This window comes from Melospiza melodia, chromosome 13 (assembly GCF_035770615.1).
Source record: "Melospiza melodia melodia isolate bMelMel2 chromosome 13, bMelMel2.pri, whole genome shotgun sequence".
In the NCBI taxonomy this organism is placed as follows: Eukaryota; Metazoa; Chordata; class Aves; order Passeriformes; family Passerellidae; genus Melospiza; species Melospiza melodia.
In genome coordinates this window covers 22,110,267-22,130,213 of record NC_086206.1, presented here as the reverse complement: position 1 = coordinate 22,130,213, position 19,947 = coordinate 22,110,267, and the positions used below count along the sequence as shown (strand labels likewise).

General features: G+C 60.3%; 1 protein-coding gene across 3 annotated transcripts in view; it reads right to left on the bottom strand.

Annotated features, from left to right (window-relative positions):
- WWP2 (WW domain containing E3 ubiquitin protein ligase 2) overlaps positions 1 to 19,947 on the bottom strand; it is a 32,643-nt gene that overhangs the window by 6,085 nt on the left and 6,611 nt on the right. The window contains exons 5-16 of one of the 3 annotated variants that reach the window (XM_063168251.1): positions 16,711 to 16,869; positions 15,949 to 16,045; positions 11,354 to 11,601; positions 10,266 to 10,482; positions 6,219 to 6,308; positions 5,749 to 5,923; positions 2,859 to 2,913; positions 1,293 to 1,374; positions 906 to 1,034; positions 679 to 757; positions 493 to 564; positions 304 to 392 (exon numbers count right to left, since the gene is read on the bottom strand). In XM_063168251.1, coding sequence (XP_063024321.1) covers positions 304 to 392; positions 493 to 564; positions 679 to 757; positions 906 to 1,034; positions 1,293 to 1,374; positions 2,859 to 2,913; positions 5,749 to 5,923; positions 6,219 to 6,308; positions 10,266 to 10,482; positions 11,354 to 11,601; positions 15,949 to 16,045; positions 16,711 to 16,869 — 1,492 coding nt within the window. Of the gene's footprint in view, positions 1 to 303; positions 393 to 492; positions 565 to 678; positions 758 to 905; positions 1,035 to 1,292; positions 1,375 to 2,858; positions 2,914 to 5,748; positions 5,924 to 6,218; positions 6,309 to 10,265; positions 10,483 to 11,353; positions 11,602 to 12,315; positions 12,461 to 15,948; positions 16,046 to 16,710; positions 16,870 to 19,947 lie in introns of those variants that run through there. The other 2 variants (XM_063168252.1, XM_063168253.1) reach the window with 2 other exon arrangements.

Below are 19,947 nucleotides of genomic sequence, written 5' to 3'. Positions count from 1 at the left end.
CTGACTGTCTGGGAACACCAGGGCCTGTTTGCTGCAGGGAGACGAGGCCACTCAGCCTATTGCCCCCACAGCTGGGGGCAGCAGGGGAGCCCCAGCTGGGGGGCCTGTGCTCTCACTGCAAGGGACAGGCTGGGGTGATCCTTTCAGGGTGTTCCACCACTCCTAAAAGCCAGTGCCCATTTGAATGCCCCTGGATTCCTGTGCTCCGGGGCTGGGAGCCCTGAGTGCAGCTGCCTTATGCTGCCCCACAGGATACAGGGCACAGGCAGGGCTTGGCCCTGTGGCCCAGCAGGCCACGCTCACCTGGCGATGCCACCGTAGTCCAGACCCTCCTCCCCGCGCATGATGATGTACAGCCGGCGCCGCAGGTCGTACGGCTTCATGTTCATGATCTGGGGACGAGCAGGGCAGTGTCACCATGGCTGGGGCCAGCTGCACTCCTGCAGGCCAGCTGCACTCCTGCCCGGCTCCACGGCCCCAGCACCTCCCTACCTGCTGGAAGGAGTCCTCGAAGAGCGTCTGCCGAGACACGCTGATCTTCACGTGGCTGGGCAGCGCGTTTGACTGCAGGCAGGGCAAAGGGCAAAGGGCTGTGTGAGGCTGGCACGGTTCTCCTCACCCACACCTGCCCACAGGGCTCAGGGCACCCACACAGCTGCCCACAGCAGCTCTACTCACGTGGCAGAGGAAGCGGAACTGGTGGTACTTCCAGCGAAAGCTCCGGTCGTAGGCGCCCGGGGAGCCGCCGTGCTTGCTCCTGCCAAAGCAGCAGGGCCCCGGTCACACCCCGTGCTGCCCTGCCCCGAGCAGCCCCCGTCAGGAGCCAGGTGGGGTGAGGGTCACTGGGGCGCAGCTCTCCTCGGTCAGAGCCCACAGGAGCCCCAGAGGTGCTGCTCAGGGCTTACCCCGACTCGAAGCCTGGGCGCGGGTCCTTGAAGGTGGTGGTGCGGGTGTTGTGGTCCACGAAGTAGCGCACGCTCTCGTTCGTGTACTTCATCTCCCAGCCCGGCGGCAGCGGCGGCTCCTGGATCATCCTGCTGGCAAGGGAGGGCTCACCAGACAGGCCTTTGGGGCCCTCCTCAACTACAGCTCTGTGCCAGGCACAAGGCAGGATCATGGCATGGGACTGGGGAGCGACTGTCCACACCCCGGGAGAGGAGTCCTGCCTGGGCAGCACTGCGGCCACGGCACTGTCAGAGCTTCTCCCTCCCTCTGTGGGACACATGGCCTCAGTGCAGCCAGTCCCTGGAGAACTGCACCTTCCCAAACCCTGCTTCCCCACAGCCACCTACCCCTGCGTGCGAGGGTCTTCCCACTGCGTGGTCCGGGTGTTGTGGTTCACGTAATACACTCGCCCATTGTCCTGTCTCTTCTCTAGGAGAAAAGGCAGAGAAAGCGTTAGCTGGAGTCCTGGGAACAGCCCTCCCCTTCCCAGCTCAAAGGAAACTTGTCAGCTCCCCCATTCCACCTCCCTGGCTCATTTGGAAAAGGCAGGATAAACCCCACACTCCTTCTGCGTGCCCGAGCTGCCTCAGCCCGGCAGTGCCAGCGTGCAGGAGGTGCCAGGGCAGAGGCCAGCGCTGCCACCGTGCTGCCAGGCCAGGGCAGGGGCTGTGCTCAGCCACACACCCTCATGGCACACACAGCCCCTCCTGGGACACGCAGCAGTGTCCCTCACATGGATCCAAAGGTGCTTTCCCAAACTGCCTGCATGGCCCTGCTCCAGTGCACACGTGTGTGAACACACACACTCCCTCCTTGTGTGCACACAGGCACAAAACAGCTCCAGCACACACCCAGCCACCCCTGCACACACCCCCTGCCTCCCTGGCACTGTGTGTGCCCCACACCTCCTCCTCGTCCATGTGCTGCGTCACTCACCCATGCTCAGCCCCGCACCATGCAGGTAGGGACACCCTGTCACCTCCCTGTCCCCTCCTGGCCAGTGCCAGCCCCTCGCTCCATCTCACTCCTGGACTGTGGGCAGCAGCCCCCAGATTATGGCCAGGACTGCACCCACCCCAGGGATCCCATCCATCCTGGGAGCCCCCACCCCACGGTGCTGTGCCTGCCCAGCTGGCACTGGGGACAGGTCCCTTCTCCTCGCTGATGGAGAGGGGACACCCAGCAGGGGCTCCACCACCACCCCCATAAAGACACTGCCCCTGCAGACTGCCTGAGCAGCCTTGGCCCCTCTGTCCTGCTCCTAGCTCCCACAATTTTAACCCTTCTCCTGCTCTCCCTGGCTCAGCACAGCCCAGCTGCACCCCCAAGCACCCCAGCCTGCCCTCTCCAGGGATGCTCTCACTATGGAGGGGTTCTCTCTGTCCTGGGGGTGGCACGGGGACTTTTCAAAATGTCCCAGCACACAATGCTTGGGCCATTTGGGGATGACCAGCTCTGCTCCTGCCAGCTCCCAGCCCTGCTCCAGAGCCAGGCAGAGCATCCCAGGAGGCAGCACAGCAGAGAACAGATCCCTGCTCATCAGAGGTTGGGTCCAGGGACATGCAAGGACTTCCACCCCCAAATTGGGGATCTTCCCCATCCCAAAGAACAATCACAAGCACTTCTGCATTCAGCAGCTGAGAGAGGCTGGGAACTCCTCCAGGAAAAGGGGAAGGCAGGGGAAGAAAAGCTGAATTTCTCATAAGAGATCATGCTAGTCACAGGCAGAGTCAGTCCCACGTGCAGCCCAGCACAGGAGTGCTAGTTCCATGACCACTCTTCACCCTTCCCAGTACCGCAAGGCACGGGATGAGGGAGCTGCTGGCATCCCATGGGACGGGCAGGGTCCTGGTCCAGTGACAGGAGTGTCCCCGGGGGCCATGCAGGGCCAGGTGAGGCAGAGCAGTACTTACCCCAGCCGGGAGGAAGGGGCCCCAGAGGATCATTGTCGGACGGGGCTCCGGAGGACTAGAGAGAGCAAAAACACGGAATAAACCCCAGAGCCGGGATGGCTGGAGGAGCAGAGCACGGAGGTGAGCCGGCCGGCCCCGCTTCCACTCGCCTCTCCTTGGCCCACTGCTCCCAGGGAACTAAAAAAAAACTTGCACACTCAAGGGGGGTTAAAAAAAGAAACAAAAAAAAAGCAAAAGCAAATAAAAAAATAAATTGGGGGAAAAAAAAAAAAAAGCCCAGAAGCTCAGCCTAAGCAGGGGCTGGGCAGCCAAGGGGCAGCGGGGCAGGGGCAGGGGCTGCGCCGGCCGAGGGCAGCGGGACGGCCCGGAGGGCTCCGGACGTGCGCGGCTGCTCGGCGTCCCCTGCACATACACCTCCAGCCTCCTCCAAGAACCACACACAAGAGGGGAAAAAATATCGCAGGCCTTTCCAATGAAATCATTCCCACAAGCGCTGTCCACGCCCCGCGCTTCCTGGCGGGCCGGCGGCCCCCTCCTCCGCGGGCCGGGCCGGTGCGGGATGCGCCCTCCGAGCCCCCGCCCGGCCCCACAAAGCGCCTTTCTGGGGCACCGGGACTGCCCCGGCCCCACAAAGCGCCTTTCTGGGGCACCGGCCCCACAAAGCGCCTTTCTGAGGGCACCGGCACTGCCCCCGGCCCCACAAAGCGCCTTTCTGGGGCACCGGCACTGCCCCGGCCCCACAAAGCGCCTTTCTGGGGCACCGGGACTGCCCCGGCCCCACAAAGCGCCTTTCTGGGGCACCGGGACTGCCCCCGGCCCCACAAAGCGCCTTTCTGCGGGCACAGGCCCCGGGGCTGCACACCCCGCCCCGGCCCTGCTGGGGATGGAGGGTCCCCGGGGCCCGGGGCAGGAGGGGGCTGGAAGTGTTTTTAATGGTTAAATGAGAAACGCATCATTACCCAAAAGGTAAAAACCCATCTGCTGGAGAGGGGCTGTGTCCCAGCTTCCCTCACAGGGATGGATCAGAGTCACCTGGGCACAAGGAATGCACACACAGCCAGACCCAGCCCTGCTGCCTGCAGCCCTCGGGGTGCCAGGGCCCCCCACTCCCAGAAAGGCACCAAAGCCTGGGTGGGTACAGCTCGGGGCAGCCAGCACCCGGAGGATGGCCTGGCACAGTTTGTGCCCCTCTCCAAGCTCCGTCTCTTGTACCAACCCCCTGTGCCAGGACTGGTGTGGCCAGCACAGCTCAGACTGGGGCAGTGTCTGCTCCCTCCCTGCCAGGACAGGCTGCCCACACAGACAGCTGAGTGTGCCATGGGGTACCACCTCACTGGCACCTCAAAACAGCTAATGAAAGCTACCAGGGCAGAGCTCCTGCTGCTCCCCACAGTCCCTGGGAACAACCTGTCCCTGTGCCAGAGACTCTTTGTGCAAAGGATGTGGCATCTGCCGGGAGAGCAGTCCCTGGTTCCACCTGAGCCCCCCAAATTGTGCCTTTCCCAGGCTCTGCCCCACTGCTTATCAGCCCCCTGCCATGCCCTCCAGCAAGGACAGAGGGATGCTGGAGGCAGGACCAAGTCAAGCAGAAAACCCCTGTGGGGCAGGAGGCAGAGCAGGAGCCATCACTGCTGGCAGCAGAGCTCCAAACAAAAAGTACAATCGTTTCATCGGGCTAAATTTGGAGCCTGAGTCCCTCCCTCGGCGGAGCGTGGCCAGGGCGAGTCGCAGAGCCTGGAGCAGCTCCAGGCTGGGCTGGCAGGGAGGAGGGACAGCCCTGAGCCCTGCTGGTTACGGTGGGAGCCCTCCCAGGGGAGCCCCTGGTGCAGGCAGGGCCAGCACAGCACTGGGGTCCAGCTCTGCCTGTGAGGCTTGGAACGGTTGGAGAGACATCCAGGGAGGGACAGGCAGGGGACAAGGGGGCTGAGCTGGCCCTGGCTGTGTCCCACACTGACAGCACTTTGCACTAATCCCTTCCCAGAGAGCAGCTGGGCTCCTGGATGGATCCCACTCCAGTGCCAGCTGGGACTCCTGGCTTTCTCTGGGGAGGTAAAAGTCAGTGAGAAGTTGGTCCCTGTACACTGTCCACCTTCCCTCACAGCTGTTCAGCTGCCTCTGGCTCGAGTGCAGGTTCACCCCTGCATAGAGCCGGATCACTGCTCCAGGAGGCAGAGCTGCTCCAGCCTGGCTCTGTCCCAGGCACTGCTCTCCCTGCAGCCCACAGACACCAGCACCACACCACATCCATGGCGAAGGTATGGCCAGGACAGGTGTGGTCCCTGCCCAGGAAAAGAATGGCTGAGACCATTCCCTGAGCAAGGAAATGCAAACACTCAGCCCAAACCAGGAATGGGGGAAGCAGCAAAGGAAGCAGGAGGATGGTGGCAAGTCCAGCTCGTTCCCTGCACTCTCTGGTCCCTGGCTCCTGCAGGCCTCTCCACTTGTACCCCGGGCCTGCAGCTCCAGGACCCAGCCAGGCTGTCCTTAGCCCAACAGAGACCTGGGGAGTGATGAGCTCAGGCCCCAGAGCCTCCTGTCCTGCCACACACCAGGCTCCCTCAGCTCCCTCATCTCCAACAACAGGTTCTGCAGCCCCAAAGGTCAGCAGCAAGGCTTGTCTGATGGGAGCCACAGCAGATCGTGTGGCTGGCCACACTGGCACTGGAGAAACCTTGGGGACAGGCTGCTGAGGACACCTCCCACCACCCTTCAGGGCCATGCAAGCTGGTTTATAAAAAGCAGCAAGTCACTCCCCCGAGGCCTCTGCAGGCAGCTCAGAGCCCGTGAGCTCCCACCCAGGCACTGCTCTGAGCTCACACAGACCCCACAGAGCCCAGCGAGCGCCTTCCCCGCCCCGCGGCTCCCAGGCAGGTGAGAGCCTGGCCCTCACCTGGTACAGGAACCTCTGGCTGAAGTGCTGCATGGCCCCTTGCAGCTGGTTGCGCTGCGACTGCCACTGCTCGTAGTTGCGGACGTACTCGGCCGTGGGGCGCTGCCATGTGGTGGTGCGGGTGTTGTGGTCCACGTAGTAGTACCTGCCCCGAGGATCCACACGCTTCTCCCACCTGGAAGCACCAAGGAATTGTCACTGTGGGGCTCACGCCGCTCGGTCCTGCCACCCTCCGACACGAGGGCTCCGTGCCCAGCTCCACAACCACTGCTCTCACACCTAAAGGGGCTCTTCCGGACCAGGACCCACCAAAAGGAAACACACAGCATGAGTAACTGCTCCAGTGGCTCCTGCAAGGGCACACGAAGCCTGACAGGGTGCTGGGACAGCAGTGGAGCTCCCACCAGGATGCCATGAACACCTCTCTGAGACAGCGACCGAGCCGAGGCCTGGAGCCCCCAGCCCCTTACCCTGGAGGAAGGGGTCTCTCCCACGTCGTGGTCTTGTTGTTGTGGTCTACATAGTAGACTCTCCCATTCGGCAGCTCCCGCTGCTCCCACCTGCACGGAAAACAAACTCATGAGGCGGGGGTACTGCTGGCACCAAGAACATGCAGGTGCTGCCCCTGCTGGGTCAGGGAGCCCAGGCCCTCACACCTGATCTGGCCTTTATCTGATAGCTCTGCACGGCACGTTCTCCTGGATGGAGACTGTGAGAGGGGCTGCAGCACTCTGCTTCCTCAACAGGCATAACTGGAGCATAAACTCCTAATTTCCCCCAGAAAGGTCAGCACAGCATTTCACAGAGGGTCAGTTTTATGCCCTGTGTTTCTGATGTTTTTGTTTGGTTTCTCCTAATACATCTTCAAAGGGGAGTGTTTGAGCTGAGGCTGGGATCCCTCCCTGCAGCCCTGGGCTTGCTGCTGACAGCCACAGCTTAAACACATGTGTGGCCACGGGCTGGGGTGGCCCTGAGGACAGCCCAGGTGACAGCAAGCCTGGCTTCACAGGGCCACGCTGCAGCCATTCTTTGTGTGAATTCATTCATGAATTCTCCCTGGCAAAGGTGAATGCTCTGTGCAGCCCATGCTTTCTTGTCAGCTTTTATCCTGCAGCAGAGGAGGCGAGCCAGCAGCTGCTGACAGATAAAGTGTTCTCCTGCCACACTTGTGCTCCCACAGGCTCTCTCCCATTCAATCATCTGTCTCAATTAATCACCACAAAAAGCTCTAGGAAATTAATACACCAGCTTCTGTGTGGCAGCAGGGGAGCCAGCCCAGGCTGGCAGGCAGCAGGCAGCCCTAGGGATGGAGCTGCTCCCAGTGCTGGTGCCCCACAGCCTGGGCTCATCCCAGCTCAGCCCCACAGCTCCAGGGACAGCAGTGCCATCACCACAGCTCCAGGGACAGCAATGCCATCACCACGGACAGGAGAGCAGTGCCATCACCATGGACAGGACAGCAATGCCATCACCACAGCTCCAGGGACAGCAATGCCATCACCACAGGACAGGTGAAACAAGAGTGAAATCTCTAAAGGGAAAATCAGCACAGCTGGGGTGCCCTAAGACATGAGCAGGTCTGCCCCGTGAGATGGATGGCAGAAGGTGTCCAGGCACTCTTAGGGCAGGGGAACTGCCCTGGACAGCCCCTCCAGTCTCATTAACAACAGATGCTCTGATCCATGCAGCTCGGAGGACTTGGAAGGTACCATTCCCGCAGCTGTAGAGACCAGAATTCCCATGATGGGAATTCCTCCAGGTTTCTGGATACCTCTGGGTGCACTCACGACTGCAAAGAGCCACGTGGGACTGGGGAGAGCTGCTGGGGGTGGCAGCTACTGCCTGATGTCCCCTGTCCCCACCTCACCCCCTGTAAAAACACTGATGAGCTGACAAAGTGCTCACCAGCAGCTCCTGGGTGATGTGAGGAGTGAATCTGCTGAGGGCTGGCTCACTCACTGAGCCTGTGGTGATGAACTGTGGTTACTGCTGCCACTCAGGGATGGGGACACTGGGGACAACCCATCCTTGCTCAGACCACCTTGCCCAGCTCCACACAGCCCCCAGCATGGGAGATCCATGGTTTTGGGAGTGCTGGACAGTGGGAGCTCTCCCCACAAGCAGCACCAAGCACCCAGCATGCCAGTCAGTCCCTGCCAGCTCTCCTGCAGCTGCCCACAGGCTCTCGGTGGCCATGGATGCAAGGAGGCACAGGCAGTGGAAGTGGCAGAGCTGAGGCAGCCCTGCAGTCCAAACAAAACGCCCTCCTTACGTAAGAAACCACAGCCCTGGGCTGTGCCAGCAGCATAAAGTGCCTCTTTGTGCCTCACACCCGCGGCCTGTCCCACACGGATCATCCCTGACAGGACCCACAGCCAGCAGCCCCCTCCCCTCCCTCGGTGCCAATCCAGCCTGGCAGCCCAGCAGCTGGGACCCCCAAAGCACCACACACACTGCTGGCTCCACAGGGAACACTGCCCAGGAGATGAGAGGGAGCCTTTGGGCACTGGAATCACTCAGAACTCCTTCCAGCCCCTAGGACAGACTCCCAGTTGTGTGAGGGATGCCTTGGAGCCGCCACACCTGGGGCAGATGTTGAGACACAGAGATCTGAGCACAGCAAATCGCTCGGGATCCCCACATGAACCCAAGTGTCTGTGAGAGCCCAGAATGAGCAGGGAGGCTGGGGCCACTCTCCAGAGTGCTCCCCACGCTCCCAGGGAAGGAAGGAGACACTCAGAACAGGGCAGGGGTCGGGAGGGAGGTGCCTGGCAGCTCTGCAGGGGACTTTGCTCCTGGAGGGGCAGGGCAGGAGCCACCCCCATGGGCCCTGCAGTGCTCTCACAGCCAGCCCAGCAAGGGGCTCTCCTGCAGCCCCATCTCCCAAGCTGGGCCCCAAACCACCAGTCAGAATAATTCCGTGGTGAGGGGAGCCCGCCAAAAACCAACCTCCCTGGATCAGGGCTCAGAACTCCAGCAGCTCATTTACACCACCCCAGGGACACAGTGCTGTGCAATCCCGTTCAGCAAATCCCCGTTAGCCCAGGACCTGCTCTGGCAGCTCCCTGGAAGGGCTTACACGTGGAGACCTCAATGCATTCAACTCCCTGCTGTCCTTCACCTGGGAAGCCCCTGATCTCTGCTGTCCCCTGCCCAGGCCAGCACAGCACAAGCACAACTCATGCTGCCCTCTTTGCCCCTACAGATCCCACAGTCAGCACAGAAGGTGCTAATCAAAGGTGTCTCCAGAGACCCAGGAGCTCAGCCTGGAGAATCTTCACTATCCCTTCAGTGTTCCTCTCCATCCAGCTCCCAAAGCACAACAGCTTTATCCTCCTCCCTGCTCTGACACACCCATTCTCTGGTGTGAGCTCCACAGGAGATGGGCAAGGAGGACAGGGCCACCTTTCCATGTGGCTGGGCCAGGTAAACCCAGGCTGGTGTGTGTCAGAAAGCAGTGCCTGCAGCCTCTGGAACCCAGAGCTATCTGCAGGCTTCCCCGTCCCACAAAGAAACAACAGCCTGTTTCCAACCCCAGGTGGGGAGAAGGAGACCTTCAGTCTACCTGGTAGGAGCAGAAAGGGCCATAAGCTGTGGCTGGAATAAAGGCCTTTTTGAGAGCACTGGACTTTTCCAGCTGCCTGGAAACAGGAAGCGCCCAGGCCAGGAGAACAGAACCCCTCACACTGGTGCATAAAGGCACAGTGAGCCGTTAACCCTAATTACCTGTGACTGACACGCGAGCGGGGCCTGACCTTCCAGGCATCGCCCCAGCCAAAGCAAAACAAACAGCTCCCTTCATCCCCAACACAGCCCGTTCCACCCCCCAGAACGCTCTGACACACGGGGAGAACGGTGCAGCTGCAGCACACGGGGGGCTGAACCAGACCCCAACTGCTGCCCCCCGCCCCCAGCCAGCAGCTCCCACTCCCCTCCAACCCCTTCCCAACGTCCCCTGGAGGAGGAGGAGGATGAGCAGCATCTGCACCAGGGAGAATGAGCGCCACAACTCGAGGGTCCTGTCCCCAGCAGTGGCCAATGCCTCTGTGGTGTCCCCAGAGCGTGTCTGTGCTCTCCTGCTCAGTGGGAGTTCCCTCAAAATCTACACTCAGTGTCCTGTGCGTTTCCCTCTGACTGATCCCCTGAGAGCAGAGGGCTCTGCTGTTCCACGGGCAGAGATGCCACCCCAAACTGTTCAGTGCCCCAAACACCCAGTGGGCACAGGCCAGACCCCAGCCCAGAGTCCTGGGCAGCAGGCAGGACAGGGAGCACCAGCTGTGCCAGGAAAGGGGCACAGGATCCCCAGCACCTGCCCCAGACCCTCCCCGTTCCACTGAGCACCAGCATCTCCAGCAGCTCCTGGGGCAGCTCTTTCCCTCCCTCAAACAGCCCCTGCTCCCAGCACACAGCAGTGCCCCAGGCAGAGCTTACCCGGGGGCAGAGCTTACCCGGGGGCAGAGCTTACCCGGGGGCAGAGCTTACCCGGGGGGCAGAGCTTACCCGGGGGCAGAGCTTACCCGGGGGGCAGAGCATCCAGGGCGAGCACGGCTGCCCGGGCCGGGGGGGCGCTGGAGCCCGAGGCCGCCTCCTCTGCCTCCCTGGAGCCGCTGAGGGCAGGAGGGGCAGGAGCAGGGGAGCCCTCGGCCGTGCCAGGCGCCGCCGGGCTGGGAACGCTGGGCCCTGCTGCCGGCCTGTCCTCATCCATGTCCACGGCAGCCACGGCGTCCCCGTTCACTGCGGAGACACAGGGAGCAGGTCAGCACGGGGAGGGCACCAGGGCTGGCTGAGCTTCCCAGCAAACAGAGCACGTGGTGGGTGACAAGCCAAGCACGGCACTCTCGGCGCTGCCAGCCTGCAGCAAAGGCAGCACCTGCTTCACCCAGACCCCTCTGGGAACCACTGCCATCGCCTCCATCCTAGGATGGTGCTTTGCATTTGTGCCCAGGGTCTCTTCTGTCATTGGAAATATGCTGCATCCCAGATGGGAAATTGGGGAAAGAGCAGGAGCTCCAAAACAGTGGGTACAGCATCTCCCCTGAGGCAGAGTGAAACCCAGGCTCCACAAGTCAGCAGCACTGCAAAGAGCTAAACGTTGCTGGATTCCACCGAACCTTTGGAAAAGGGAAGAGACAGAGCAAAGGAAAACTACAAAGAAAACTGTTGAGGAGGAAAATGCAGAGCAAAAAATTGAAAGAGAATTTTTTAGAGGAATATTTACTGGATACCAAAACCCTGAGACCTGGCAGCCCAGCTGAGGAGGACCTTTGGTACAAGATATCCTGGCTGGAGTGGTAAAACAAAAGCTTTATAAAAATCCACGAACAAGGAACAAAGGAGTGAGGGATGCAGACATATTTACAGAAGCTAGAGCTGAGAAAGGTAAAAAACTGTAAGGGAAGGCCAAACATTTAGAAGCATCGTAGGAAAAAGCAGTATAAACCCTCATGGAAGGGAGAGCAACAGATGCTCTGTAGAAGAGACAGAATGAGAACCACCAATGCACAGGGACAAAATTCCTGGGCACTACAGGATGCATTACGAATCTCAGCACTCATTTTCTCCCCAGTGAATATCCCTGAGCTCTGCCCCCACCTCCCATGGTCACCTGTGCCATTGGCCATGCTGGTGGCCGTGCCGCTGGCCGTGCTGGTGGCCGTGCCGTTGGCCACGCCGTTGGCCATGCTGGTGGCCGTGCCATTGGCCACGCCGTTGGCCACGCCGTTGGCCATGCTGGTGGCTGTGCTGGTGTGCTGCGAGCTCTTGGGCTGCTGCCGGTGCCGGCTCCTGGCACTGGGACTTTGCTCTCCGCTGCCCGCGTTTCCCCGCGCTGCTCCGGCCGCATGTCGGTGCGTCCTGCAAGGGAGGAGCACAGCAGGTCAGAGACATCACATGGGGAACACCACCGCTGCCTTTTCACCTGGGCTCCTGCTGCTTCCACCCAGCACAGCCACCCGTGTCCCCTGGGAAGGCCAGGATATGGTTCTGTGCCTCTGCTCATGCTGCCTGCTCAGACCTGCCCCCAGTCCTGGCACACACCCGCTGGTGGCAGAGAGCCATGGAGGGGTCACCTGGGTGTCACCACCTTGCTTTGTTCACAGGTGGGCACTCCACATGCCAAGGAGTGACCCTGGATGCTCACAGCCAGACAGCTGCTCACCAGAGAGGATCCCAGCTTGCCCCATCCCAGGAGATCCCACACCAGCCCCGAGTCCTGCACCATGGTGAGGACCCTCTCCAGTGCCTCGTGCCTGGCTCCAAGCCTCGCCCAGAGGCAGGTGAGGAAGGTGCTCCCAGGACAGCTGTGGCCTCCAGAAAAGGAGGGAACCAGCAGTCAGGAAAGGTGAGAGCTGAAATCACAGCACGAGTTGTGACCAGCTCAGGTGCAGCTGGCTCCATCTCCTGGGGTCACTGCCACCCTGGAGCTCACCTGCCACCATTCTCCATGGCCAGGGCAGCCCAACCTTCCCTGGCAGAGCACCTGCAGCTCCCCCAAGCAAACTCACTGCCTTGGACCATCCAGGACCCCCAGAGCAGCACAAAGGCACTTCTGAAAAAGCTGGGTTTCACCTTAAGAATTCATTCCTGTGAGCAAGGAAGGGGACAGGGCAGGAGGGGAGATGCTGTCATCCCAAATCTGGGGGGTCTGAGCAGCAGAGGCAGAGCCCAGGCACCTCCAGCCAGGCTGGCAGCCCAGGCAGCAACCACAGAGGGTAGAGACTGCAGGGAAAAGGACATCAGTTTCTCCCAGCCAAAATCTACCTTAAAAGGGCAAAACCCACAGACTGTCCCCAAGTCTCAGGGCTGGTGCTGGGAGGGGACAGCAGCTTGGCAGCTACAGGGCACAGATCAGTCATGCCACTCTCAGCAGCTCCAGCAACTGGAGCCCTCCCACTCGCTCCAAAGCTCTCTCCTTGGGGAGCAGCTCATGGCAGGGCTGGGACTGGGAGGAGACATGGGAAAGCAGGAGAATTGTTGAAAATAGATTACATGAGGGCCACGAGCAGAGCAGGAGCTGCTGTGACCACTTGAGTGAGGCACAGACCCCCAGCCAGGGGCTCCTGGAGGTGCTCCTCAGACAGTGAATTCCCTGAAACCCCAGCTGGCCCCCAGACACAGCTCCGTGCTGGGGTTTGCTTTGGCCACCAGCACCCAGCAACACGGGGCATCTGTGGGGACAGAAGAGGCTCCTCTGCCCCATTAGGAGGTGAAGGGGGCCCCTCACTGCCAGGGCTCAGCAGAGCACACTGGTACCACCCACCTCCCTCCCAAAAGCTGGCTGGGACCTCTCCCCACATTTCCCCCCATGGGGAGGCCGAAGGCAGCACAGCCCCCCGAGCCCTGGCCACAGGAGAGCAGGCAGGTGCCACCAGCCTGTCCCACTGGGAGCAACCTTTCTAGCATGGGATGGGCTGGTCCCTGCCCTCCTCAGCACAGATGAGCTCAGAAGTGTCCAGGGAGTTTTTAGAAACCAAAACAGGATGTTTCCAGGCTGCCAGCCGGCGGCACAGGGTTACCAGCCTGAATTAGCCAGCCCAGCCCTCCTACAAGCGCTCCCATCTGGGCATTGTCTTTTAATAGACACTGGAAACAAACCCAGAGAGGCCACAGAGCACGGCGGGATGGGAGCGTGTGCTAAAACAGGAGCAAGGAAAAAGCCAGGCAGAGCACGGATGGAGCACAGGGTGGGATGGACAGGGGTGTGTGGATGGCAGCCCCTGCCCCACACTGGGGACAAGACCCTGCTGTCCCCCATCGACTCTGGGACCTTGGCTGGCTGCCCCACTGCCCCTCCTGGGCTGGGGCAGATGATGCCAAAGAGTAAAGTGGCATCAGCCAGGTGACATCAACCCTTCCTCTTCCCCTTCTGCCAAGGCAGAGTCCCCTCGCCATGGTGGCCAACACGGGCCCCAGCCAAGAAACTCAGGAATGGCCAGATCTGCAGCTGGGATGGCCAGAGGGTCCCTCAGGAGATGCAGCAGAGGTGGCAGCCTGTCTCAGCCTCACTCAGCACATCAGAGCCCAAGCTGTGGCCGAGGAGGAGGAGGGCAGAGCACAGGCTGGAGCCAGCACTGGCTCTGGGGAGCAGGGCACCAGCTCTGGGATACAACCAGGAGAGCCTCAGTGCCATGCAGGCAGCGAGAGCACAGCCCCCAAAACACAGAGCTGAGAAATTCCCCCTGTCCCTGCCAAAGGGGGGAGGCAGGCACATCCCCCAGCACCCAAATGAGACAAGCATGGAATAGTTTGGGTCCCAAGGGACCTGAAAACTCATTCTCGTTCCAGCTCCTGCCATGGGCAGGGACACCTTCCACCATCCCAGGGTGCTCCAAACTCTGTCCAACCTGGCCTTGGGCACTGCCAGGGATGGGGCAGCCACAGCTGCTCTGGGCACCCTGTGCCAGGGCCTCCACAAACAGGGGCTGTGGCACCCATGGCCCAGCTCTCAGCCAGAGCTCCCTCTCTCCCTGCACAGACGGCTGTGGAATTTCACACCCAATCACCAAGATTAGCAGCAAATCCCAAGATGACATTTGTTCAGGAGAAGAAAGAGAAGCCCTGACCAAGCAATTTCCCTTGCAGGGACAGTGTGGAAATAGCTGAGGAGCAAAGAATGCCCCTTTTCTTCCCATCCTGCCGCTGAGCGACTTTGCCAGCATCCATCACCAAGCCCAAGAAAATAAACACGGCTCTGTGTATAAACACAGCAACCATCAAACAACATTCCCAAGTGCAAGGGACCCACATTCCACCCTGGAGCGTGCAGCTGCCTCCTCTGTGGGTACAGAGAGCAGTGCTCTGCCCCACGGAGCAGCACCACATCAAACTGAGTAGGTATGTCCAGAGCAGCCCAAATTCAGGTAGTACAGCATGGACTGAGAGCTCGCTCAGAGCTTTGCACAGCAGGGCTGCCAGGGGATATGGCTGATGGCAAGCACACCTGGCAGGTGTCCCAAGGTGCCCTGCACAATCCTGGCCAGACCTCACCACACTCAAGGTGACAGCTGAGGCACAAACTCCTCACAGCCGATGGGCAGGCAGTGGGGAATGGGCAACAAGCAGTGCCCAGGCTCAGCCTCCCAAACTAGAATTTTCTTTGCAGGTTTTCTGGCACCTCCTGAGAGCTGCTAAGGGCCTGCCAAGCCCAGCTCAGCCGGGTCACTGAGCACTTCCCATCCCTGGGGAGGCTCCAACACCTGGACAGCAGCAATCAACAGGAGCAGCCACCACAAAAGGGTGTTCACAAACTGTGTGTTCACAAACTGCTCCCGATTCCCATCCCTCTCCCTCCTGGGGTGGGAGGTGAACACACAGCATGGAAAGACAAGGTCACTTTTTGAGCCAAAAACATCAACTGTGGTGTGTGCCCAGCAGATAAAGAAGGAGCAGAAGAGCTTGAGGTGTGAAGCTGGTAGCTGAGAGTGCTCCTGAGCCTGGGCCACGCAGAACCTCCCAGGGACAGGCTGCAGACGCCCTCTCCACAGCCACACTCCTACCCAGAACATCTGCACAGGCTGCTGGGCCACTGCCATGCTCTGGAAATATAAATAGGTGTTAAATTCAACTGCATGTTGACAGTGTGACACGTCTCTCAGTAACCACAGCTCCAAAAGGAGCAGCCTGAGCCACTCCAGCCCGGCAAGGAGGCAGGGCAGGGCAGGGCACGGAGCCAGCTGAGGATGGCCTGCTGCCCAGGCAGCTCACTTCCTTTGGAAGCAGCTGTTATTTCCCTGCAGCTCTGCTCATCCTGCTCTCCCTGGACCTTTGTTAGCATCTCCCTCTGGCCATTGCCTGGAGGGGCATCGAGCTTCCCAGCCTGGCCAGGGCTGTGCTCAGGTGCTGGGGCTCCCATTATCCCTATTTAAGGGATCCCACTTTGCTGGTTTGTCTCATCACAGCCTGCCCTATTCTCAGACAGATCATTTTTTCAGCTGCCAGTGGAGCAACTGGTGGAAACTCTCTGAGCCATCACAGACTTGCTATTCCTTGAGACACCACACTTTAGGAGAGGCTCAGGCCAGCCCCAGCCCAGCTGTACAGTCACTCTCTGCACTCCCAGCTCTGCTGTCCCCAGCACAGCCCTGCCGTGTGCTGTGCGACAGGGGCTCACTGGGAGATCTGGAGTGGGGTGCACAGCACAAGGACAATCCAGACACAGCCACAGCAACTCCCAGCAATGGACACACAGCATGGGACCCTCACCTTGGTCTGCTGCCAAAGCAGTTGGTGCTGGGAGCTTGGTGCCGGCCCTCCGTGGCCACAGCTGTGCTGCTGGGGTCCCGTCCAGGCACCTGGGACCCTGCACGGGGGAAGAACAAGGGGTGAAGAAAAGGGCTGAACCACCTACCCTCCTTCCTTCCCTCCCTCCCACCTCCCAGAAAGGAGCCCCAAAAGCACAACAGCCCCATCCCCTGCAGGACAGATCCCCAGCACCCAAGGACCCCCTGCCTCACACCACACAGCCCGGCACCCCTGGCAGAACACAGGACTCTGCAGAGCTGGCAGTGCCAGGACAGCACTGCATCCACAGCTCCCAGATTTCACAGGTTTTGTTTTCCAGAGACAAACAGAAGGAGCCAACGGAAAGCAATGCACCAAGCCTTGTTCTGTACAAGCTTTGCTCTCCTGGCAACCCTGAGAGATCAGCCACCAGCCCATGACCCCACAGATGCCCTGGCACGGGGAGCTCTCGCGAGTGGATCAGCAGGCACTGACACCATTTCCCCAGCCCTCCCAGCCAGGGAAGGGGCTGATGGGTGTGGAAGGCTGGAGGAGGGCTGCGGAAGGGCTGCTCCTCCCCGGCTGCAGGGGAGGCTGCTGGAAGCCCGTGGCCGCTCCCATTGCACTCCTGCACCAGCGGGAGCCCACGGGGCTGGGCAGGGCCTCGGGGGGCAGAGGTGGGTGCTGGCCCGGGGCACCGGAGCTCACCCTGCTCCCCGTGCTCACACTCACACCCACACTCACCCTCACGCTCACCCTCGGAGCCCGCACTGCCGTCGGGAACAACGGGAACGCTGCCCAGAGCAACAGCCGGCCCGTCCAGGAACACCGTCAGCTCTCCGCCCGACACAACGCTGCCTTTGTTCTCCGTCTGCAGGTCCAGGGTCAGCTGCCTGTTCTCCACTGCCACAGACAGACATGGGGAGAGAGAGACCCCCATCACCACCGGGGCACCGGCCTGGCAGGGGTGGCTCCTCTGCCCCAGCCCCGTGCCAGCCTCCCGGGCCTCCCCATCCCAAAGGACAATGTGCCCACACCCTCAGGGCCCCCAGTGCTGGCCCCACACCTACACACACCTACCAGCCCTGCCAGAGGACCCCGGCCAGTCCCGCCACCCGCTCCTGAGGAAGATCCCTCTGCACCAGCCCTCAGGATCCCTTCACCCCTTTAGTGGGGCTGCAGCTGCCCCAGGGGCCCTGGCTGTGACACCCAGAACCCCATCGTTCACAGAGCCAAGAGCTGGGGCTGCAGGGCAGATCCCAGCAGGAAAGCCAAGGGATTTCACAGAACCACCAGGCTGGAAGAGACCTTCAAGATCATGAAGTCCAGCCCATGCCCTAACACCTCAACTAAACCATGGCACCAAGTGCCACATCCAATCTTTTTTTAAACACACCCAGGGATGGTGACTCCACCACCTCCCTGGGCAGGCCATTCCAGAACTTTATCACTCTTTCCATAAAAAACTCTTTCCTAATATCCAACCTAAATTTCCCTTGGCATAGCTTAAGGCTGTGTCCTCTGGTTCTGTCAGTGCTGCCTGGAGAAAGAGCCCAACCCCATCTGAGCACAGGCACCTTTCAGGAGCTGCAGAGAGTGATGAGGTCAGCTCTGAGTCTCCTTTTCTCCAGGCTGAGCACCCCCAGCTCCCTCAGTGGTTCCTCACAGGGTTTGTGTTCCCAGTCCCTCTACAGCCTCATTGCCTCCTCTGGATGCACTCGAATGTCTCAAAGTCCTTCCCAAACTGAGGGGCTCCTTTAAGATGACACAAGGGGCAAGAGGGGCCCTGCATGGTGGTGAGCATCCCTCCATCCACATCCCTGTGCATTGACTCCACTGAACAAAACCAGCACAGAGGGCTGTCCCCAACCAGGAACACTCTGCTGCAGCACTGGACAGCATTCCAGAAGGTTCTGGAGAGGGTGCCATGGGAGAAGGTTCTGGGAGGCTCCTGGAGACAGCTGCCAGCTCCACTCCCTCCTGTGTGAGCCAGTCTGACTTCACCACCGTGGCTCTGCTGGTCCCTGGGGGCAATGGGGGCACAGCACAGCCCTCAGCACCCACCCCACCACAGCAATGCCTGCCAGTGCCAGCCAGACTGAAACACCGTCACAGAAGGCCAGAAAAACTTGGCTGCACCAGCCTGGGACACTAGCCCAGACGCTTCCTGACTCATTTGCTCAAATAATATTTTTATTATACACGGATTGCTCATGACACAATGGCACCATTTTTTAGCAACCTGCTTTGTCCCGGTGTGACGCGGGGATGGGGTGCGGCTTGGGCAGCAGGAGCAGGAAGGGAGCACACCCCCATAGAGCCCTTGTCCCACCTCTAGCTGCGAGCTGTCCCACACGGGGACTTGAACTTCCTTCTCCAAGGCCCCCCAGAATGCAGTGACATGGGGTCTGCAGCGACACGGGGCTGTGGGACAGGCAGCACTCACGGATCTGAGGCAAGTTTCCAGTTTTTAGTGCCAAGAAGGCAGGTGTCACCTGCACAACAGGGGCACAGCTCTGTCACTGATCACCATCATCCAACAAGGGATCCTGCTGAGCCTGGTCTGCCCCTCTGCCTCACGGAGCGGCACTCCACTTGCTTCCATAGGAAACCGACCTCACAGACAGTTTTAAGAGCCGGAGACAGAAGATGCTACTGAGCACGGCCAAAACCCAGAACAAATCCAGACCCTGTTTCCCCCCTGGCTCCTCCAAGCCGTAGGAATCCACATTTTCTCCAGGGTGCCTCCATCCCCCTCCGCGCGCGCCGCGCTCCGGGGCCGCACAAGCGCTCATTGTGCGGGCGCCCGGCTGGGGCGCAAAGACAAGGTGTCTCCAAGTGGAGGATGTGAACATGAACCTCCCAGCCGGCTTCCTTCTCTCCCCTCCACCCCCCTCCAGCTTTTTTAAAGAAAATAAACACTGGCAGAACCTTCCCCTCCCTGTCCCCGTGCAGCGTGCGGGACGCACAAAGGGACATTGCTGCTGCTCCGACGGCGGGTCCCCCGGAGGGCCCGGCACAAAGGCTGCCTCTGTCCCAGAATGGCAGAGGGATTATTATTATTTTGGGAGGGGGTCGGGGGGTGATTTGGTCCTGAATAAGGTCTCAGTTCAGCTACTTCCAGTGCCCTGCACGCAGCATCAGAGCTCCCATTTAGCAGAGGTGAGCTGGAATTCCCACCCAGCCCATTAAGCGGATTTACGGTTCCACGAAACGAGGGCGGAGCAGCCGGCGTGATAACGGCCCCGGGCTGAGCCCCAGCCCTGAGAGCCCCAGGAACCACACGTGTCTGACCCCAGGGAGCTGCCACACAGGATGGGCAGCTCCTCTGGAACACCCTGTGTGAGATGGCTCCATCTCCACAGCTGCATCCCAGATTTTCAGACAAACAGCCAAAATGAGCTTCCCAGTGTCTCAGCTTCCCAAACCTCGTGCCAAGCTCTTTGCCCAGTCCCACTGGATGCATAGGCCAGTCCCCTTTCCAACAGCTCCATGTGATCATCCAGGTTTTGTCTGGGATGAATCAAAGCTCCCTGGTGCCGAGCAGGTGAAGACTGGCTCAGCCTTTGTGCATTCCCATCCATGCCGTGGCTACAGTCCCTCCAGGAACAAGCACGGGGCAAGATAAACCTTCTACAGACATTCCCAAACCAAGAAGGAACACAGACTTTAGGGGAAGGGATCATCTTTAGTGTCCCATGAAAGCCTCCCCAGGGAAGCTTTTCCTTTGCTGCTGATCCAACCTCAACCACCAGCGGCTTGGAGACAACAGTGTCCCACTCCATTTATCTGCCAGGGATAACCAGGAGGGCCTCATGTTTCTGTACCTTTATTATCTGCATCACCTTTCTTTCCTCTAAAAGGTGACATGGGGTGGGCCCTCTCCAACCCCCCTAGTGACCTATTGGCTGGATGGCCAGTTTTGTGGGATTACACCCTGGCCATGCAGAGCCAGCTCACAGAGCTGCTGGGACATGCAGC